General features: G+C 40.2%; 1 protein-coding gene across 4 annotated transcripts; it reads left to right on the forward strand.

Moving 5' to 3' along the window:
* Positions 1-657: 657 nt before the first annotated feature.
* LOC149316712 (mitotic-spindle organizing protein 2B-like) lies at positions 658-19597 on the forward strand. Of its 4 annotated transcripts, none has more exons than XM_089516084.1 (5): positions 658-820; positions 2548-2663; positions 10300-10488; positions 11268-11352; positions 19286-19372. In XM_089516084.1, exons 1-5 carry the CDS (start codon positions 681-683, stop codon positions 19287-19289), a joined length of 534 nt encoding a protein of 177 aa, XP_089372210.1. In that variant the 5' UTR covers positions 658-680; the 3' UTR covers positions 19290-19372. The 4 variants fall into 4 exon arrangements, with proteins under 4 accessions (XP_089372210.1, XP_089372212.1, XP_089372208.1 ...); XM_089516086.1 differs by lacking the exon at positions 11268-11352 and adding an exon at positions 17060-17166 and having other exon boundaries at positions 10300-10437; XM_089516082.1 differs by lacking the exon at positions 11268-11352 and having other exon boundaries at positions 19286-19597.
* Positions 19598-19628: the final 31 nt, after the last annotated feature.

Consider the following 19628-nt stretch of genomic DNA (forward strand, 5'->3'; position numbering starts at 1 on the left):
TTCCCTGGAGGTCTTTAAACAGAGGCTGGATGGCCATCTGTCGGGGATGCTTTGATTGAGAGTTCCTGCATGGCAGAATGGGGCTGGACTGGATGGCCCTTGAGTCCCAGCCTTGGGAGAAGGGAGGGATATAAATAATAATAATAATAATAATAATAATGCATTTAAATCACTCCTGAAATTAATAGGGAGGGAAAAACCCTTTCAACATTTGCATTGGGCTTCTTGACCATGCTCAAAATGAAGGACGTTTTGGACTTCTTCCTGGACAGAAAGGCTGCAATGGAGGACGCCTGGTCATGCTGAACTGAAGCAGCAGTCCTTGGCTGCATCTACACTGGAGAAATAACCCGGTTTGGCAGCGCTTTAACTTGTTGTCTGGCTCAAGGCTATGGAATTCTGGGAGTTGGAGTTTGATGTGGGCCCAGAGCGGAGCTTAAGGAAGGAAGCCCCACAACAAACTACAACTCCCAGAATCCCATAGCCTTGAGCCAGTAATACGGTGCCAAAACGGGTTATTTCTCCGCTGTGGACGAAGCCTTGGTTGTTCTTGTTCGCTGACTCCTCCAGAAAACTACATTTCCCAGAGTGCCTGGCGTCGCACCTGAAGCGAGGCGTTGCAGGGGTTTCCCAAGGTGCCTTGCGGGAGGAAGGGGCGGGACAAGGGGAGGGCGGCCACCATGTCGGGCCCGGGGCTCGAGGCAGCCAAGGGAGCGGGGTCCCGGGCCCCCCGGCGGCGGCTGGTCCTCAATGCCGAGGAGTCTGAACTGTTTGAGTTGGCGCAGGCCGCAGGGACAGGCCTCGACCCGGAAGTATTCAAGTGAGTGGGCGGGGCAAGGGCTGCCATGATTCCCTGCTCCTCCTCGGCCCCTTCCCGTTCATGGGAGGCCTCTGTTTCCTTGGCGGCTCTGGGGACTCCTCTCCTCCCCCCAGTCAGCCCCTCCATGGGACCCTGGCATTTGGGAAGCAGGAAGAAGGTGGCATCTGTCCAGGAAGGGTTCTGGAGCAGATCATTAAACAGAGAGTCTGTGAACATCTAGAAGGCAATGCCATAATCACAAAGAGTCAACATGGGTTTCAGAGAAACAAGTCATGCCAGACAAATCTGATCTCTTTCTTTGATAAAATGACCAGCTTGGTAGATGAAGGGAATGCTGTGAATATAGTATATCTTGATTTCAGTAAGGCTTTTGACAAGGTTTCCCATGATATTCTTGCAAACAAGCTTGTAAAATGTGGGCTAGACAAAGTAACTGTTAAATGGATCTGTAATTGGTTGACTGGCCGAACCCAAAGGGTGCTCAACAATGGCTCTTTTTCCTCCTGGAGGGAAGTGACCAGTGGGGTCCCACAGGGCTCTGTCCTGGGCCCAGTGCTATTCAACATCTTTATCAATGACCTGGATGACAGAATTGGGAGCATACTTATCAAATTTGCAGATGACACCAAATTAGGGGGAATAGCTAATACTCCAGAGGACAGGATCAAGATTCAAAATGACCCGAATAGACTAGAAAGCTGGGCCAAAGCTAACAAAATGAAATTCAACACAGAGAAATGTAAGGTACTGCACTTAGGGCAGAAAAATAAAATGCACAGATATAGGATGGGTGACACCTGGCTGAAAGAAACTACGTGTGAAAGGGATCTAGGAGTCCAAGTAGACCACAAGTTGAACATGAGTCAACAGTGCGATGCGGCAGCTAAAAAGGCCGATGCAATTTTAGGCTGCATCAATAGAAGTATAGTCTCTAGACCAAGGGAAGTCATAGTGCCACTATATTCTGCTTTGGTCAGGCCCCACCTGGAATACTGTGTCCAGTTCTGGGCGCCACAATTAAAAAAGGATGTGGAGAAACTGGAGTGTGTCCAAAGGAGGGCGACAAAAATGGTGAAGGGTCTGGAAACCATGTCCTATGAGGAACGACTTAGGGAGCTGGGGATGTTTAGCCTGGAGAAAAGAAGGTTAAGATGTGATATGATAGCCCTGTTTAAATACTTGAAGGGATGTCATATTGAAGAGGGAGCAAGCTTGTTTTCTGCTGCTCCAGAGACTAGGACCCGAAGCAATGGATGCAAGCTACAGGAAAAGAGATTCCACCTCAACATTAGGAGGAACTTCCTGACAGTAAGGGCTGTCCGACAGTGGAACAAACTCCCTCGGAGTGTAGTGGAGTCTCTTTCTTTAGAGGTCTTTAAACAGGATGGATGGCCATCTGTTGGGGATGCTTTGATTGTGATTTCCTGCATGGCAGGGGATTGGACTGGATGGCCCTTGTGGTCTCTTCCAACTCTATGATCCTTTTATTCTTAGTCATGCCCAATATGGGGGACGTTTTGAAATTCCTCCCGAAGGCTGAAATGTAGGATATGCCCTGGAAAAGGGGGAACCTCTCGAAAAGGGCTACATTTTCATTTGCTGCAGACCTCTTTCAAATGTTTGGAAAGTGCAAGCCAGCCCTGTTGGGAAGTTATGCCTGAATTCTTGTCTGTTTTGTGTCCTCGCTGGGGATGGGCATGTGATCCTGATACTGTGCTCTTCCCTAGGATTCTACTGGACCTTCTACGCATGAATGTGGCACCCTTGGCCATCTTCCAGATGCTTCGCGCCATGTGTGCTGGACAGAGACTAAGCACTGAGGCCGCCTCTGAGTCGGCACGAGGTCAGTGGTGCCTCATTTGCCAGAGAAAGAAACAGTCTGTTAACTCGTGCTGTTGTTCAAGGCTTTAATTAAAGCCAGGAGAGGGACCAGTAGCAGTGACAAGTGTCTCTGGGCAACTGCTCTTCTCCATTATTCAGATCATTTCCCTATAATCACTCTTCATACCTGTATTGAGAGGAATGGTCATAGGCAGGATAGAGCTACACTCCTGTTTTCTCTCTAGTTGTTAAAGGCTTCCTTCACATTCTGGACATGTGTGGAATCATTTGTTTTCATCTAGCCATTTCAATAGCAATTCAGACTCCTAGTTTTGAATGTGTCATTGAAACACTCCATTCATTTTTTTTTTGGGGAAGAAAAAAAACCTTCTCTATGTACATACAATTAGAGGTGATAGAAATTTCCTTTTCTGATTCCTAATTTAATTTTTGGTGTTATTTACAACATACAGCAAGCTACCCTCTTTTTTCCTTTGCAGACCATCTTTCAGAATCTGAACTTCTAAAAATGTTTCATTACTTGCATCTATTTATTTCATTATCATTGTATGACTAGCTCCATAGTCATCAGACCATTGGTCTGTTTGGTTCAGTACCATTTATACTCACTGGAAGTGACTCTTTAGTGTTTCAGATGGTATCTCAGCCCTGTCTGAAGAGGCCAGAGATTGAAGCACCTTTTTTGCATGCAAAGCAGGTGCTTCTGCCACCAAGATATCAGAAAATCTCCATATTTTCAATAAAATGCAGTTGCTGTGACAGTGGAATTTTACTGTCTTATATTGCTTTCAAGATAAACTTAGTTAATACTTGTGGGAAATAAATTATTCAGCTTTCTGTCAGATGTAATTCTATACTCTACTGGGAATATATCACAAGTTGTCCTTTTATGTGTGTGCTTCAAAGCGATATTTAAATAAATAAATAAAACGTTTTTAAATTCCTGGAATACACAAAAATGTTCCTCTTACTTCCTGTTCTTATGAAACTGTCCCAGTTTTGTCTCAGTTCATCATTTTGTCTCAATTCAGAATTATCAAAATTATCAATTCAAAATCAACACAGTTGTGAGTAGAAAGGAACACATTTGATGGGTTGTTTATATCACAACATTACATCTTAACCAAGCAGTTATGTCAATGCTTGCGTTTGGTACTGTATCTAACCCAGTGCTTCTCAATTATTTTCTGTCATGCCCCCCCAGGAAGAAGAAAACATTTCGCCCCCCCCCCCCCCCGCGCGACTGTAAATAATATCATTTGTCTATAAAATTGTTATAAGTACACCTCTGCATAACAGAGCCTCGTGCCCCCCCTGGGGGGCCCGCCCCACTATTTGAGAAAGACTGATCTAACCCAACAGTGACATAATTTCTTACTTGTTTCTCCACTGGCTGCATCTGCATTGAGTTTGACGCCACTTTAACTGCCATAGGCCTACGTTATGAAATTCTGGGATTTGTAGTTTTGTGAGATATTTGCATTCTCTGTCAGAGAGCTCTGGCGCCACAACAAACTACAGTTCCTAGGATTCCATAACATTGAACCATGGCAGTTAAAAGTGGTGTCAAACTGGTTTACTTCTCCAGTGCGGATGAAGCCTAGAAATTGTGAAGATTGGAGGGAGCTATTCAACCATGTAGTATATGATGGCAGGGTGTAATTGAAAGAAACAAATGAGTCAACGGGAAACAGACTTCACAAGCAATGGGTTGTCAAAACATTAGCATGACAGGCAGTGATCTGTTTCCTTTCAGTGCCTCTCCTCAAGTTACAGTTTTGAAAATGTACACATTGTCTTTTTTCTTTTGGTTCTTCTGATACCTCCTGGCATAAACTGCAATACACATCATATGTCTATATGGCATTCTTCTGAGCAAATACTGAGATACATATATGGATAAATTTATTTTGAGTTTGAATTTGCTTGTTAACTTACTAGACTCAGTATCAGATAAAAGAAACTGTGGTGCGGTACAGACCTCCCAAAAAAGGAGGCCTGCTGGTGCCTCCCCCTCCCGCAGGGAAGCTGCAGCCGCCAAACCACGTGGCCTCCCTGCGGAGGAAAAACCCTGCGAAAAGCAGGTTCTTTTTGCACCGCCATTGTGACATCTGTGTGGCACACTTGTGACATCACAAGTGCGATGTGACGTGTGGATGCTATGCGTCCGTCACGTAACAATGGCGGCACTCGTATACACAGCGCACCGCACCGTACTAGGGTTAGGGACCATGTGGTTGCCACGCAGTCCCTTAACCCTAGTACACTGCGAGCACGGCACTTTAGCGCCGTGTGTACTGGGCCTATGTATGGTAAAAGTTGTTCATATCCTATCTTCCTATTTTATTACAAGATACTACAAGAAAAAATGTTCCATCTAAACATAAGATAATCTTCCTGATAGTGAGAGCTGTTTGACAGTGGAATAGACTGCTTTTGAGGGCAGTGGAGTGTCTTTCTTTGTAGGTTTTTAAACAGATGTTGGATAGCCATCTCTCGGCAGTACTCTTCTTTGTATATTCCTGCATGGCAAGGGGTTGCACTCAGTGGTCCTTCTGGTCTCTCTCAACTCTGTGTTTCTGTGGTTCTACTTAATCCTAGTTGCCTAATTCCAGAGTCCCCATTTCTTCAAAGCTAAAAAATAGCAAAAGGCTATCTGTCTCACTTTTGCTTTAAAACAAAAACAAATTTGTCTGTCTCATGTACATAAAGATTATAATAGTTACGTAATATTGCACACCATATAATTATTGTTTAAACATTTCATTAAGAAAATAATAAATAGATTCTATATTATTCTTGTCCATTCTTCCATATTTATCATATGGAAGAATCATACGGGTGCTGAAAAGTTCTCAGTCTGACAATAAAACTTACATGCAATGTCATACATTCACCCTGAAGTCTGGTGCACTTGACACATCATTTTAAATAAATTCTTATGCTGCTGCTGTCACATCTGAATCACTGAAGAATTTCCTTCCTTTCAGAATCTTTTTAGGGGTTCAAAACAGGAAATAATCAAATGGATCTGGTGAGTAGGGTGATGTACTCAAACTACAAATTCTTCAAAACATCCATCATCTTGCCAGCCCTGTGACAAGGTGCATTGTCCTGCAAAAAGAGAACGCCTCTATGCAGATTTTCTTGCCATTTTTCCTTCAATGCCTCCTTTAACTGGCACAGCAAATTAGAATAATGTTCTAAATTCACTATAGTTTTTTGTGGGGTTTTCGGGCTATGTGGCCATGTTCTAGAAGAGTTTCGCCAGCATCTGTGGCTGGCATCTTGAAGTAATTACTCTTCTAGAAAATTGCCACATAGCCTGAAAACCCCACAGAAAACTATGGATGCTGGCCATGAAAGCCTTCACATTCCAAATTAACTGTTTGGCTCTTCTGAAGATAGCTATCAAAATACCTTCCTTATCCCCCCCCCCCCCCCCCAAAACCAGTGGCTGTTACTTTTCCTGCTGAGCTCTGAATCTTAAATTTCTTTGGCCAGGGAGGACCTGAAGGCCATACAATGTTGCAGTGTTGCTATGATATCACTAGCTGACTTAAAATGCTGCAGAATCAACTTGGGGTTATCTTGATTTAATTTGTGATCAAAATTCAGACATTTTGGCACTCACTTAGCTGACAGCTTCTGAATAGCCAACTACTCATGAATTAAAACCCAATGCATTTCCAGGATATCTCTAGTGTCTGTTTTAGCTGAGACTTGCCAATCTGCCAACATCAGGTCCTTAATACCCTCAACAGTTTCAGGAGTTGTCATTGTTGAAGGCCTCACAGACAGATCTTGCTACATCTTTGTTCTCAAAAATCTCTACACTGAAATTGAATAATTAGAACTACAATCCTGCAAATTGGCTGTTTACGATGCAAAAGAAAACCCTTTCAAGCTACAGTGACAAAATTTTCAGAGACTGGGAAGTGGCTTGGGTGGACAACTTTTTAGCACCTCCTCTTATTTTACTCATGGCTAGAATTCTGTTTGCCAAAGTGTCCTAGTAAGTAAGTAATGTCCTATGTATTGGATAAATATTGAAAGATGTCTGCAAAAAGCTGAATCATTCTTTCTTCCATATATTTTCATAAATAAATAAATAAATAAATAAAACTTTTATTTGTATCCCGCTTTTCTGTAACTGGACAATCAAAGTGGCTCACAACATATTAAAATCCACATTTACAACACTGTGTCCCAAATCACCCCCCTTAAAACAGGATTAAACATGTTACAATTAAAATATCTATTAAAACAGAATAAAAAAAAGAAAGAAAATATATAGCTAAATAAATATATAGCTAATAATTTTGTTTATAAGAGTTATTTTCTTCACTTTTGATTTCCACATTCTAATTGATAATACTGGGTATCCCAATTACCAGTAATTGGCATGCTAATATTAACATTTATGTGACTTGATAATTCTTGTAATATTGTTCACCCAATGTGCTGTCAGAGTATATCTTTTATACCTTGAAAAATATTGTTTAACATTATTGAGCTGATATCAAAAATCAGCAAAAATGTTTCCTCCTTTGCCAAACTCTCACCATTTCTGCTCAGGCAACACTGTTTCAAAACCACAATGGTGGCTGCTACATGAAAAGTTACTTCCCCTTGTCATATTATAGAAGGGTGAATGCTTTCACCTGCCAACAATGACCTAACCCGTTTTACATATAGGAAACATACCACTTTTTTGAGAAGCCACGTGGGCACAAAGTGCTATTCAAAGCAGTCACTCATAGATTGGTGCCAGCCTCTGAACCTTCTACTATCAGTCACTGGAAAACTTCCAGGAAAGAAAGAAGCATTTGTAGCCAGTGGTCAAAAATATGACACTGGTCCTCAGTCCACTGGAAGAAAGAATCGCCAGTCCCCCACATATGACAGCTTAAGGTCTTCTGTATTGGAATACTCTACCACTAACGTTAAGGTGACCATTCTTGCACAATTTACCTTCATAGTATAAAACAGCAAAATTGCAATTTAGCAAGCAATTCAGTTCTATCACCTTTTGCATTAATTGAGATTTTTCATACTACATGCATTAGTCTATCACTGCCAAGGCTGTTTGTGTTATCACTATCACTGTTTTGATGATTGGTCAATGTTATGCTAAAATATAATCCTTACTTTATTTTTGTATTTCATTCTGATCTCAATGTGTTGTTGTTATTGTTTGTCTTCAAGTTGTTTCCAACTTATGGTGACCCTAAGGCAAAATCGATTTCCTAAACTTTGTACCTTCAACTTCGGATCTCACTTCAGGGATTTGATGAAAATAGACTATATAGATCATTTAGATTTATGACATAATAAAAGTGTTATTTTTTAACGTCCCACATTTTTTTCTTCTTCCTACACGAGAATAGCATAGCCTCATCTCTGAATGAATACATTATATGCTATAATTCCAATACAGATCTTCAGGAATTCTTCTGTTTACATCCATTCATTGTGAATTCTCTTGGGTTTATTTCTGTCCTCGCTTTTCTGTTCTTTAATCTGTTGTTCATATAAGGGCTTGTCCATTTTGGATGGGGATTTAGTGAGAACATCCATCTTCTTAATATCTTAGGTCCAAAACGCACTGCAGAAAAATCCAGTTTGAGATCGCTTTAAGTGTCCTGGCTCATTGCTAGGGAATTCTGGGAGCTGTAGTTTTATGAGATATTTAGTCTTCTCTGTCAGAGAGCTCTGGTGCCACAATAAGCTAGAATTCCCAGGATTCCCTAGCAGTGAGCCAGGGCAGTTAAAGCAGTCTCAAACTGGATTATTTCTGCAATGTGTTTTGGTCCTTAGATAATCTTGTATCTACAAGAGTTTTGAGCATCTGAAAGTACTGCCAAAGCTTGGCTTCTCTTCCCCCATGTTCATTCTTCCTCAGCAAAGCCTGTGCTTCTCTTGTAATCTTTTCTGCAAATTTTGTAGGTGAGACATTAGACTAATTGAACTATAATTTTCTCCCTCATCCTCAGGATCCATTATAAAAATATCATTTTCAACATAATCACCACCACCTTTTATTGAACTCTTTGGCCAAAAAGGCTTTTACACTGACTTACTGACTGAGAAATTAATAGCTATAATATTGTCACTGTCTTCAGTTCTGAAAACTGAATCTTGACACACTATGAAAAGGAAAGAAGAAAGAGGGAGAAATATTACAATATTATATAATTTATTTTCTAATCCTTGGGTAGGAAGGCCTTTGGAAGGAATGCCTTTGGAAGGAAGGTTCTTTTCCATGAGATCCTGGGTTAGCATTAGAACTTTTGAGCTCATACAGGGCCATACCTTTTTACTAGTGTTTAACAGGAAAGTATGACTTCTTGTACTATGTGATCCCATATGCCAGACATATTTTTCTGGTAATGATTTGACAGTAAGTGCTGTTGTATTGTTATGAGTGTCTTACTTGATGTATGTCTTCCCATTTACCAAGAGTAGGTTCCTGATCAACACTGACAGATACTGAAAATGAATAATGCATTTAACTGCTTTTGGAGAGACTGAATGATTCTGTGCAGAGCTAGAACTGGCCTTGCTACCACAGAAAGTGGAATGAATGGTTGAAGAAATTTATTAGTTTGGAGGATAAGGATGTCACTGTCTTCCCATTTTAATTATTATAAGGGGGCTTTAAAAATGTTATTCTCTATTCACTGCATTTAGTCAAAGAAAAAGCAGTACAGTTTACTCTTCCAGGGACACAGAAAGTCTTATAACATTTCATTGTATTATCCTGCACCATGGTCAAGATAAATTATTTTCTCTGTAAAAGCTTAAGGGCTATAATAAGAACTTGTTCTCACACTAGGAAAAGTCTAAGAAAAGCATTGCACCAAATGGCCCTGGCTGTAGAATGTCTGCATATACTGTTTCACAGAAAAATCTGCCATGGAGCTGTTCATGCTGTTCTGTCAGCCTACATTGTGTTTCAGTGTGGACAGAGCTGAATGTCCAAAGCGGAAAATTATTATTATTATTATTATTATTATTATTATTTTCTTACCTGGCTGTCCCCATGGATCAAGGCAAAGAACAACAAGAAATAAACAATGCACAGCATCAGTTAAAACACATTAATTAAAACATGCAACAGTATACAGAGACAAATAAGACATACACATTATTTTAAAAATCCACATTTAAAATTTATCTGGAGAAGCCTGCCAGAAGAGATAGGTATTCAATTCTGTTTTAAATTTGGACAGCATGTTTAGTGCCATATTTATGATTATTTTGTAGAACCCCATATGTAATGTGTGTATGTGTGTGTATATGTGCACAGTGAGCGAGAAAGAAATCAAGATGATGCTGCATTGCACTTGGAAGAAAATTGTTGGAGAGATTAAAATAGCTGTATATATTGCTTGTTCTTAACTCTTCAATCTGACTAGAACACAGTATCATAATACAAGTATCTTGTTTTGGAATTTTTTATAATACGAATTGTATATGGGGACAGAAAGTAATAGTTACTGTATCTTGTATAATAGCATTTAAGTTATAGAACTTTAAATATTTGTTGAGATATTTGAGCATTCACAAACTTTTTTCTTTGTCTGTCACCATGTGGTTTTTCTAATTTGTTTCTATGTCTCTCTTTGAATTAGAGCCCCCAATTGTCTCTGCCAAGACCAGTAAAATCCCTGCACCACTCTCATTTTCCTCTGCCCTTCGACCTCCACGAATAAGAGTCTCTAAGGCTGTGGTCTACAGTCCTGCTGCAGCTTGCTCGCCTCTCTCTCAAGGTCCCCCTGGCTCTTTCCAGTTTTCTTGCTGCCTGTTCTCTCCTTTTGCAGGTTGTGTGTGTTAGTTATCTACTGGGTTTTAGTGCAGCCTTCTGTAATTATAAAGAATCCCCTTTAAAAACTGGTTATCTTGTTTCCAGATCTTAAACATGTTTACTTGCAAGTGCTATTGATCTCAGTAGAATTTGCTTCCAAGTAAATGTCCTTAATATTGTAACTTTAAATTTGTAAAAATTACACATTGTGAAAATAGTGTTTGGTTTAGTTCTAACAATAAGAAGTGTCTTATAAAAAATAAATAAATAGGAAGCATTTAATATCACTGATGAGGATAGTACAATTGAATGAAGAGGCTATGGGACCCAGTACATTTTCTTTACTTCATAACTAAATACACCATCTTGACAGGACTACAAGCTGTGTAAGTGATGACTAAAAATTCTCTGTTATTTCTGAAACGTTTCCTGTTAAGTTTTACAACAAAAATGTTCTTGCATGCTAAGCACTAAAATTGCATCTGTACACCAAAATTTCCCTACGAGAAAATGGGTTATAGGAATTTAGCACCCAAGTATCTTAGTTTCTAATATAAGACCGTGTAGAATGTGCTTTCAAATTTTTTTGACACATTTACTTCTGTGATATGTTCAGGTGGCACTGACTTTGTACTAAATAGATTTTGTTTCTGCCATCAACATGTTGAGGCTGCATAATCTGTATCAGAATTCTAGTTTTGGAGGGAAATATTATATCTGTCCTTTCTGATCTCCATGATTCACACATATTCACACATATGGGTAACATCTCATGGCATTTTTGCTGCCTTCTAGAACTTGAGCAATACCTCCTGGCAACAATTTCAGCTTACATCTTCTGTTCCTTCCTTTCTTGTGGCATAGCTGCTTCATTTAAAAGGTTAGCTGTCTTCCACTCATTAACATTTGAGAGCTTTTAATACCTTTCTTACATTTTTCTTCTCCAGTGATATGTATGCAGACCAGGCAATCAGAATGGCAAAGATTCTGGATTTAAAGCTGAAACATCCTGACACCCCCACATCTCCCACTACTGACTCAGTTTTGAAATGGGTGCCATCTCAGGCTATTTCTACCAGCTACTCTATCTGTATTGCCATAATATCTCTATGTGGCTAACCAGTCTTGGGAAACTTCATCTTCAGTACCATCCAATTCATGAAAGACTGATAGTCTCTACAGTGTTCAGAAAGAAAACTCTGCAATGCTTTTTAACATCCTCAACTGAATTTGAGCATTGTCAAAGCCATCCAGAGTAAATCTTTTCAGAAGCAACATCATATCCTATGGATAAGGAAGACAATAAATTAAATGACAGAGAAATGTCTTAGCAGCCTTCCCTAAAAGAATTGCTAACTACAAAATGTGTATGGAGCTTACTGTCAATTCTTGGAGGAAAAGGTTGCTTTGTTTTTTGATCACCACTTGAAGATGAAAGAAGAGTTACTTCTGTTTTCCAAGCAGAAGCACGTGGTTAGTGCGTGAGTGGGTAACTGTCAAGGGCTGTATTGGCCCCTCATGGGACCCGAGATAGTTTCACCCCTCCCCTGCCATGCCCCCAAACCTTGTTGGTTTTGTGTGCCTTTAAGTCATTTCTGACTTATGGTGATCCTAAGGTAAACCTATCATGATGTTTTCTTGGCAGAATTTGTTCAGAGCAGGTTTGCCCTTGCCTTCCTTTGAGGCTGAGAGTGTGAGTTGCTTGAAGTTACCCAGTGTGTACTTTTTTCAGTTTTTTCAAATTTAAAGAAGACGAATTTCTTCTACATCCTCTTCCAGTTTTACTGGAAAAAGCTTCTCCTGGCCATATAATAGTTGGGGGTAGTTCAACATAGTAAAATTGTACCCACACTTCCAGAAGTCATCACAGGCATGTAGACTACAATTGAAAATGTTCCTTCTTCCTTCTCTTCACTGCTAAGCCTTGTTTAAAAAACAAGCATAATTAGAAAATGAAGATGTGATATAGTATAGCATACAGCAGGAGTGTGGGCAACTGCATAGGAGGTGGGACCATTTCCCACCCCACCCTCAGTGGGCTTCACAGCACTGCTGAGCTAAATTCAGTAGTGATGTGGCATAATTTCTGGTTTCATTGCAGGCTGGTTTTTCTTTTGTGCTTGTGTGTTTGGCAGTTGGCCAGAGAATGTTGTAAGCAGAACTGAGACATATTACAGCATTAATTGTCTTTTAGTGTTTCAGGGAGAAGATCACCCAGACATTTTAAAAACTATTTTGTGGAACAGGGTGCTTGTGGGATGAGATGGAGGGTTTCAGGGGCTGCAAAAAGAAAGAAAGAAAGAAAGAAAGAAAGAAAGAAAGAAAGAAAGATTTCAAGCCACAGTTTTCCATTCCAAGCATACAGTCTTAAGTATTCTAACAATCCAAGTCCAAGTGGACTGAGCATTCTTCCAGTGAAACCTTCCATGATCCAGCTTGCAGACCCCTCTAAAACTTCATCAGAAGATTTCTTGTCATCTAAGACCTACACTTTGGGAGAATACCATTCTTGTTTCAAGAAGAGACCATCTGATTTCCCCTAAATGTCAGCTTTGACTCAATGGTTAGTCATACCTTTATGACTACATTGTTCATCATAACAATTCTCTCAAGTGCCACCTTTGTAGTCAGGTTCAGCCCCTTTATCAGGACCCGGAGACAGAGTATGGCATAAAATTAAAAACTGGCTCTGTGGAGTTTCCATCCTACAGCATCCTACGAAGCAGTGGAAGAAGAAATTGCCACACTACTACTCATTTCTTACTGTTTCTTCTCAAAGTCATTCACAGTCCCCAAAAGGGATCGGAGACCATGATCTATCCTCATTTTCAAGCAATAAGCTCCTATTTCTTTTTTAAAAAAATGTTCAGAATTGTAACCTTGCATCCAGCCTGGTGGGAAAAACAGGGTGGTTCACCATGATCTAAAAGATGCTTCCTTTTGAATTTCTACCAGGCCTTTCACAATCACAAATGTTACTACTGTAGTTCTCTGTCTTTCCATTGGGGTTATTGCTATTCTAAGAGTCTTCTGGGAGAGTAGCGGTAGTAGCATCTCCAGACTCAAGGGATTTCAGTCTGCCTCTACATTGATGGGTGGCTTCTTGATGTCTTAGAGACCCTATATCCTGACCTCACATCACATTTTGTCTCCTGTCACATCAAGGTCTCAGGAGTAACCCCACAAAACCTCACCTGATTGCGGCTCATTTGTTTCAAATAGCACATGTGGATGAGGATGAGCTTTTCTTCCCTGAGACTAATACAACATGCTTGCTTTGCTCACAAAGGTTTTGGCACAATAAGTAAAGTTCTTCTGAGCCTGATGGCCACAATGACAGAGGTCACATGGCCAGACTATGCATGAAGTTACTCCAAACACTGGCTTGTATTGGCGTTCAGCCCATACTCAGATTGATAGAATGCACTTCTTTATTATCACTAGAATAGTTGAAAGATTATTAGCATGCTGACAGCTCTTTAATGCCCTTAAACTAGTATGCAAAGTAACATCAGATGCATCCCTTTCAGAATGGGGAGCTGATGTATTGGCTTGCCTTGTCAGAGAGACATGGGCATGAGAAGAAATGTACTCTGGAGATAGTAACAGTGGCAAAGGCCCTTTCAATCCAACTTCGCAGGAATTATTTCAGATTATCTGAACAACCAAGGCAGAACCAAATTAGTGATTTTTCTTTGATTCACAATCTATTTGGGGAACAAGTACACAAAGGGACACATCTTCTGTGTGGCAGCTCATTTAGCAGGTGGTGACAATACCCTAGTTGTCTCCTTCAGTTGGAGATCAACATAATGCCCGCATCTTCCTTAAATTACACCCATTCCTGCCTGGAACTTCATAGTTCCTTCCTCTGCTAATGTGGAAATCATTGGACCCTGAGCATCTTGTGACATGTACATCCTTTTCTGGAATCCTGCAGTTTTTATAATCTTTACTTCAGAATAGAGTACTGTACAAGTAAATTTTATGTCCTATCTGTTGCTGTATTCAAATAAGATAACTCCCCAACCTGGCCTGAACTATTTTGCCAAAGTGTTATCACTGAATCAAGACAGTCTCTACCAGTGTTCATGAAAGATCCCACATCAAATGTTAATTAAATGCTGCACTGGTTAGATGTTCACAGATCATTGGCCTTTTTCAGCAGTGGAAGAGAAACATTGCTTCTCCCATTTGCTCTGAGAAGCAGGACAAAATTTGTAATACAGTAGTAGTCAGCAGGAGGAGCAGACCATGAACTATTCAGTCTCTCCCTTCCTCTCTCTCTCATTCCACATATTTAAAAACCCTCTTTTCACTATTTTTGAATCCAACTCTCTTTATCTATTTCCCAAGCCCTCCCTTCAGATAATAAGTGGATCTGGATGGTTATAGCTCAAGAAAGAGTGGCTTCCCAAGATGCCATGGTCCATTGCCAAGAGCATCGCTTTTAGTACAAGACACTGCCTTTTGGCTTTTCATCATCTGCAAAAGTATACACCAAAGTAATGGCAGTGCTTATGGCTTATTGGAGGCAGCAGCGGATCCATATGCACCCATATCTAAATGATGTTTGATCAGATCTACTTCCATCCAGCGTGGCCTTTGAGATGTCCAGTCAGAGCTTTCCTCTCTAACTGAGCATGATTTTGTGGTCAGTAATTGGAAGAGCTATCTTTGTCCATCTCAGCATCTCCAACATTTAGGAGGTTTTTTTTTTACCAGCGCAGCTAAGAGATAGGTCTTGCTCCTTTTAGAGAGGGTACAGTCTATTTGGCCAGTTTTCTATCAGATGTGTCATTCTTATGCCTCAGATTGTGTTCTTCTAGCATGGATATAGGTCACATGATTGCCACAATAGACTTGTCTCATGGTCTCATTAAAAGCCATCATGTTAGCTCTCTTGCAGTTTCATCATATGATACACCAGGGGCATTCCTAATCAGGAAAGACAGTGAAGATGCATGTGAATTGGAAAGGGGGAACTTAATCAAGATCCCTCATGGTGGAAGCAACTACTATTCTAACTTCAGCTGAGTCTCGGGTTTTTTTCCTAAAGTCAGAGCACATCAAGGGAAAACCAAACATAAGGGCTGATTAAGTAAGCAGAATTTATATCAATCCAGTAGAATTCTTCATCTCTGACCTTTGAATTGATAATCAGTTTGGTCTTCCAAGGGCAGATCTGTTTGCCTCTCCAGGTAATAATCAGGAGGGCAGATTCTTGAGGTTCCAGACTAAGAGACAGGAGGTATCAGTGCTTTAACATCTCAGTGGTGTACAGGGCAACTTTATGAGTAAGGTAAGAACAGAAGGGTAAGAACAGAAAAGGCTTGTGTAATTCTGATAGCTCCCCATTGACCACAGGGCATGGTTCTCAGAGATGTTCTCCCTGGAGCTGGACCATCTTTGTCTGCCTCCCGATTTAGAACTTCACACTCAAGGTCAGGTGTCTCACTGTATCAGTCTTCACACCTGGAGATCAAGCAAAGCACACTCCTAATGGAGGGTTTGCCAACCATGATGGTAGACACCATAAACACTTCCAGATACCCTCCAGCTAGACACATTATAATCATTTCAATTCCTTTCAAAGATAGTGTAGAAGCAAACAAGAGTATTGGAGCTTGGTGCTGTGATGGCTTTCAAGGAGTAATGCAACTTTCATCCAGACTCAGTGATTCTGAGTCATACAAGCAATCCTTACCCTTCCTTTATGCCTAAGATCAATATCATCTGACATAGGTTGCAAGAAATCAACCTTAATTTGGTCCTCCTCCTGTTAGACTCCTGGAAAAATCCAAGTATACTTTAGATATCCAGAGAGCCCTCAGAATTTATCTTCTGTATTTATCCTTTAGAACTTTGGGCCATTTATTCATTTCCCTTTAAGTTTTCAACATTGGGCAACAGCGTTTCTTCCTCTGCTTTGGCCACATGGATTAAAGCATGCATCACTATGTGTTACTTGGTCATGGGGGCCTCCCTGTCTGATACCGTTGCTCCTTGCTCTACTAATAGTGCTGCTACGTCTGCCACACTAACCTCTGATCTCCTCTCTTAGAAATCTGTAGGGCTACCACTTGTTTTTCTCCATCCACATGTTTTCACCCCTACCATTTGGATGTGTTCGCCTCTGCAGAGGCTTCCTTCAGTAGATACATTCTACAGCGTGTTGTTTCTGCTTGGGCATCTTCGGTTCTGCCCATCCAGTGGTTTGGGAGTATATCCCACTACATGATGTTTCCCCTCCAGTGCTGGAAAAAAGAACTTTGAATTCACCTGTGAGATGCTTGATTTCATCAGGGGAAGGGGAAACATTCTACCCATCCAGAACTGAGATTCACATTCTGCTTGTTGTGATCTTCTTTCTCCTTTATTCCTTTCTATACTTGGGCAGCTTTTTTCTTGTCCATGTAACATTTACTAAATAGCTTGTAGGCTGTTCCCCCTGCTGGCTGCTACCTCAAATTTCATCCTGCCTGTTAGAGTAAATGGTAGGAGCAACCTACTACAGGATGTTTCCCCTTCCATTGCTGAAAATGAACATATCACAGGTAAGTCCAGTGTTCCTTTCTATATCCATAGTCTTCTCAGTTCAGAAGGTCACAAAGATTGTTTGCTATGGGAACCCTTAAGAGTGGCTTACCTGTTTCCTCACTGAGTCACCAGTATAATTGCCCTGTGCCATCAGGTACAATCATCAGCTTTCATTTGCCATTATAGGCTTGATGCAGGAGATGCCAGTTTGGGGAGTGTGGTTCTTTGATTTGTCTTGACACAACAGTTGTCCTCCATTGCTTGGCTAATCTCCCATATCTGCTAATAAGGGAGACTGTGGGGAGGAACAGGTTGCTTAGCTGAAACTGTTTTTTTTTCACCTAGTGGTCATTTGAACTCAAATAACCCACCCACTTCCCCTCTTATTCTTGTTGGCACTGTCCATTGCAGCTAGCACAGAACCTGTGAGATAGGTACAAACTACACCATATTAGTGGATGAAGTTGTGGGTAGGGCAACCACAAAAGTATTGCTCAAACTAGAAGCTTCTGAACATGACCCATATTTGTAAGTTCACAGATAACCACTTGAAGAACAACAGTTACAGGTAAGCAACCTGCTCTTTGTGCTACTTGAATGGAGTGGTCTTCACAAGTTTGGCAAATCATTCAAGATTTGCCCAATTTGTCTTCTAGCACATTGTCATTTTAAAGTTGAATGAGAAGTAATTTTTTTTCAGTTCCAAAATATTTTCAGCACGTCATTGTAGGTACAGAAGAAACTTGTTTCCCTGTACCATCTTTTGTTCTTTCATTGTTCCTTCAGCTACTTATCTCTATGTTGAAGTAGCTGCCATTTGTCTCTGCAATATTCTGTTCATACAAAAAAAATGGCAGTTGAGATCTGCATGTAACACAGCAGCCTGTACATGTAGCAAATACATGGGGCAGATGAAGTGTAGACTAGTGTATTCTGCTGTTTTGTATGGTCTTCCTAATAATGATTATGTTTGAGGAAACCACTATGTTTGTTTCTGAGCACAATTTAAAAGTTTCTTGCAACTCCCAGTTCATCCACTTTGATAAAAGTACCCTGTATTTGTATATGTGAGGTTCAGGAGTCAATTGAGTGATTAATTCCATTTTAGTTGGTCATCTATAGAGAATATAGTATCTAGAAGACACTGAGAAGAGGAGAGATTAAGTTCATTCTAAGCTCAAAAGCATCCACAGAGGTTGATTAACTGACTAAAAATCAGCCTATCACTACTGAGTGCAGCCTTGAAAACGACAATATTGTGTTATGTTATACACTGCCAGAATTAGCTTGGGAGAGACTCAGTATTTGCTTCTAGTTCACTTTCTCTACTGACTGAGTTTCCCAAGCTAATTTTTAGTCTATTAGTCAGCCTTTGGAGTTTATAATCTTACTGTTGTTTGCTATAAAAAATAGAAGCCAGAAGCATATGCTTTTATCCTATAATACACAGTATTTTTGGTACAAATTGGATGAGGAAAAAATTTACTAAACTGGAGCAAATAGGAAGACCTTGTACACCTGACAAATGGGTATTTTGAATTGTGGCTCTAGTGATTGATTGGAAGGTAAGTTTAAGTCTGTGGTTGAAATTTTAGCTAGTTAATCGAGCAGTGGATAACATCATGGATAAAATCCTGGAGTCTTAATTACAACAGAACATGGGCAGCGGAGTTTCTTTGAAAAGTAGCAGTCCTATCCATCACTATGAGAAAAGCATCTGTTGCATGGTAGCAAAAAAAGAAAAGCTAGTGCACCTCAGTCTGGAACAGCCTTAGGTACCAATTTTCTTTGATTTTTTCTTCTATACAGAGACTGATCTTGTGAAATAGATTGGTTTACCCTTTATTTAAGAAAAGGGCAGATTTTATAAGTAAGGATTGCTTGTATGGGGAAGAAAGAGTGAAGTAAAACAGAAAAAAAGCTTTGCTTTGTTTTGGGTTTTTGTTTGTTTGTTTCTTGCCAATTGCAAGGGAATATTGAGGTCAGACAGTTGGCAGTGAAATTTGTTATTCTATGTACTTTTTGTAGAAACGTGGCATAGGAAAGTATCCATGATTGATAAATCCTTTTGCTGATGCTTCGCTAAGCTATTATTTGAGCCTGGCTTTTTGTGTTGTTTTTAAATATCGGTGTCACTGCCGCTCCTAACCATGCAAGGCCTTTGTGCAGTTTATATCATCTAGATAAAATTTGGACCAATTTTTACCAGCAGTTCTAGCATTTGATGGCTTCGTAGTAATAAAGCTCTGAACATAGCATCTGTTGTCCTGCAGGTAGAACCAGAACAATTTCTGCAACAACTGGAAGCCAAGGTCTGTCAGACCATAGTAACCGAGAAGGATCTAGTCAACGAGTTCCTCGGCAACCAAGTACCAGCAGGCAACAGAAGGCTGGAAGCTCTGGGAAAAGTGCATAGCTGGTTCCAGCACTGCAGTAAAATTGCAATGTAGCAAATACAATGTAGTCAAGAATTAATAGTAATTTTGTAAAATACCACCAATAGGTTTTATCAAGAAAAGAAGTACCAGGAATGAAATGGAGGTTGGTTGTTATATGACATGCTGATTAATAAAAATTCAAACCAATCTTGGTTAATTTCATTTTTTAATTGACAAT

Source organism: Sceloporus occidentalis, unplaced genomic scaffold, assembly GCF_023333645.1.
Source record: "Sceloporus occidentalis isolate IW3139 unplaced genomic scaffold, rSceOcc1.0.p SCAF_3, whole genome shotgun sequence".
In the NCBI taxonomy this organism is placed as follows: domain Eukaryota; kingdom Metazoa; phylum Chordata; class Lepidosauria; order Squamata; family Phrynosomatidae; genus Sceloporus; species Sceloporus occidentalis.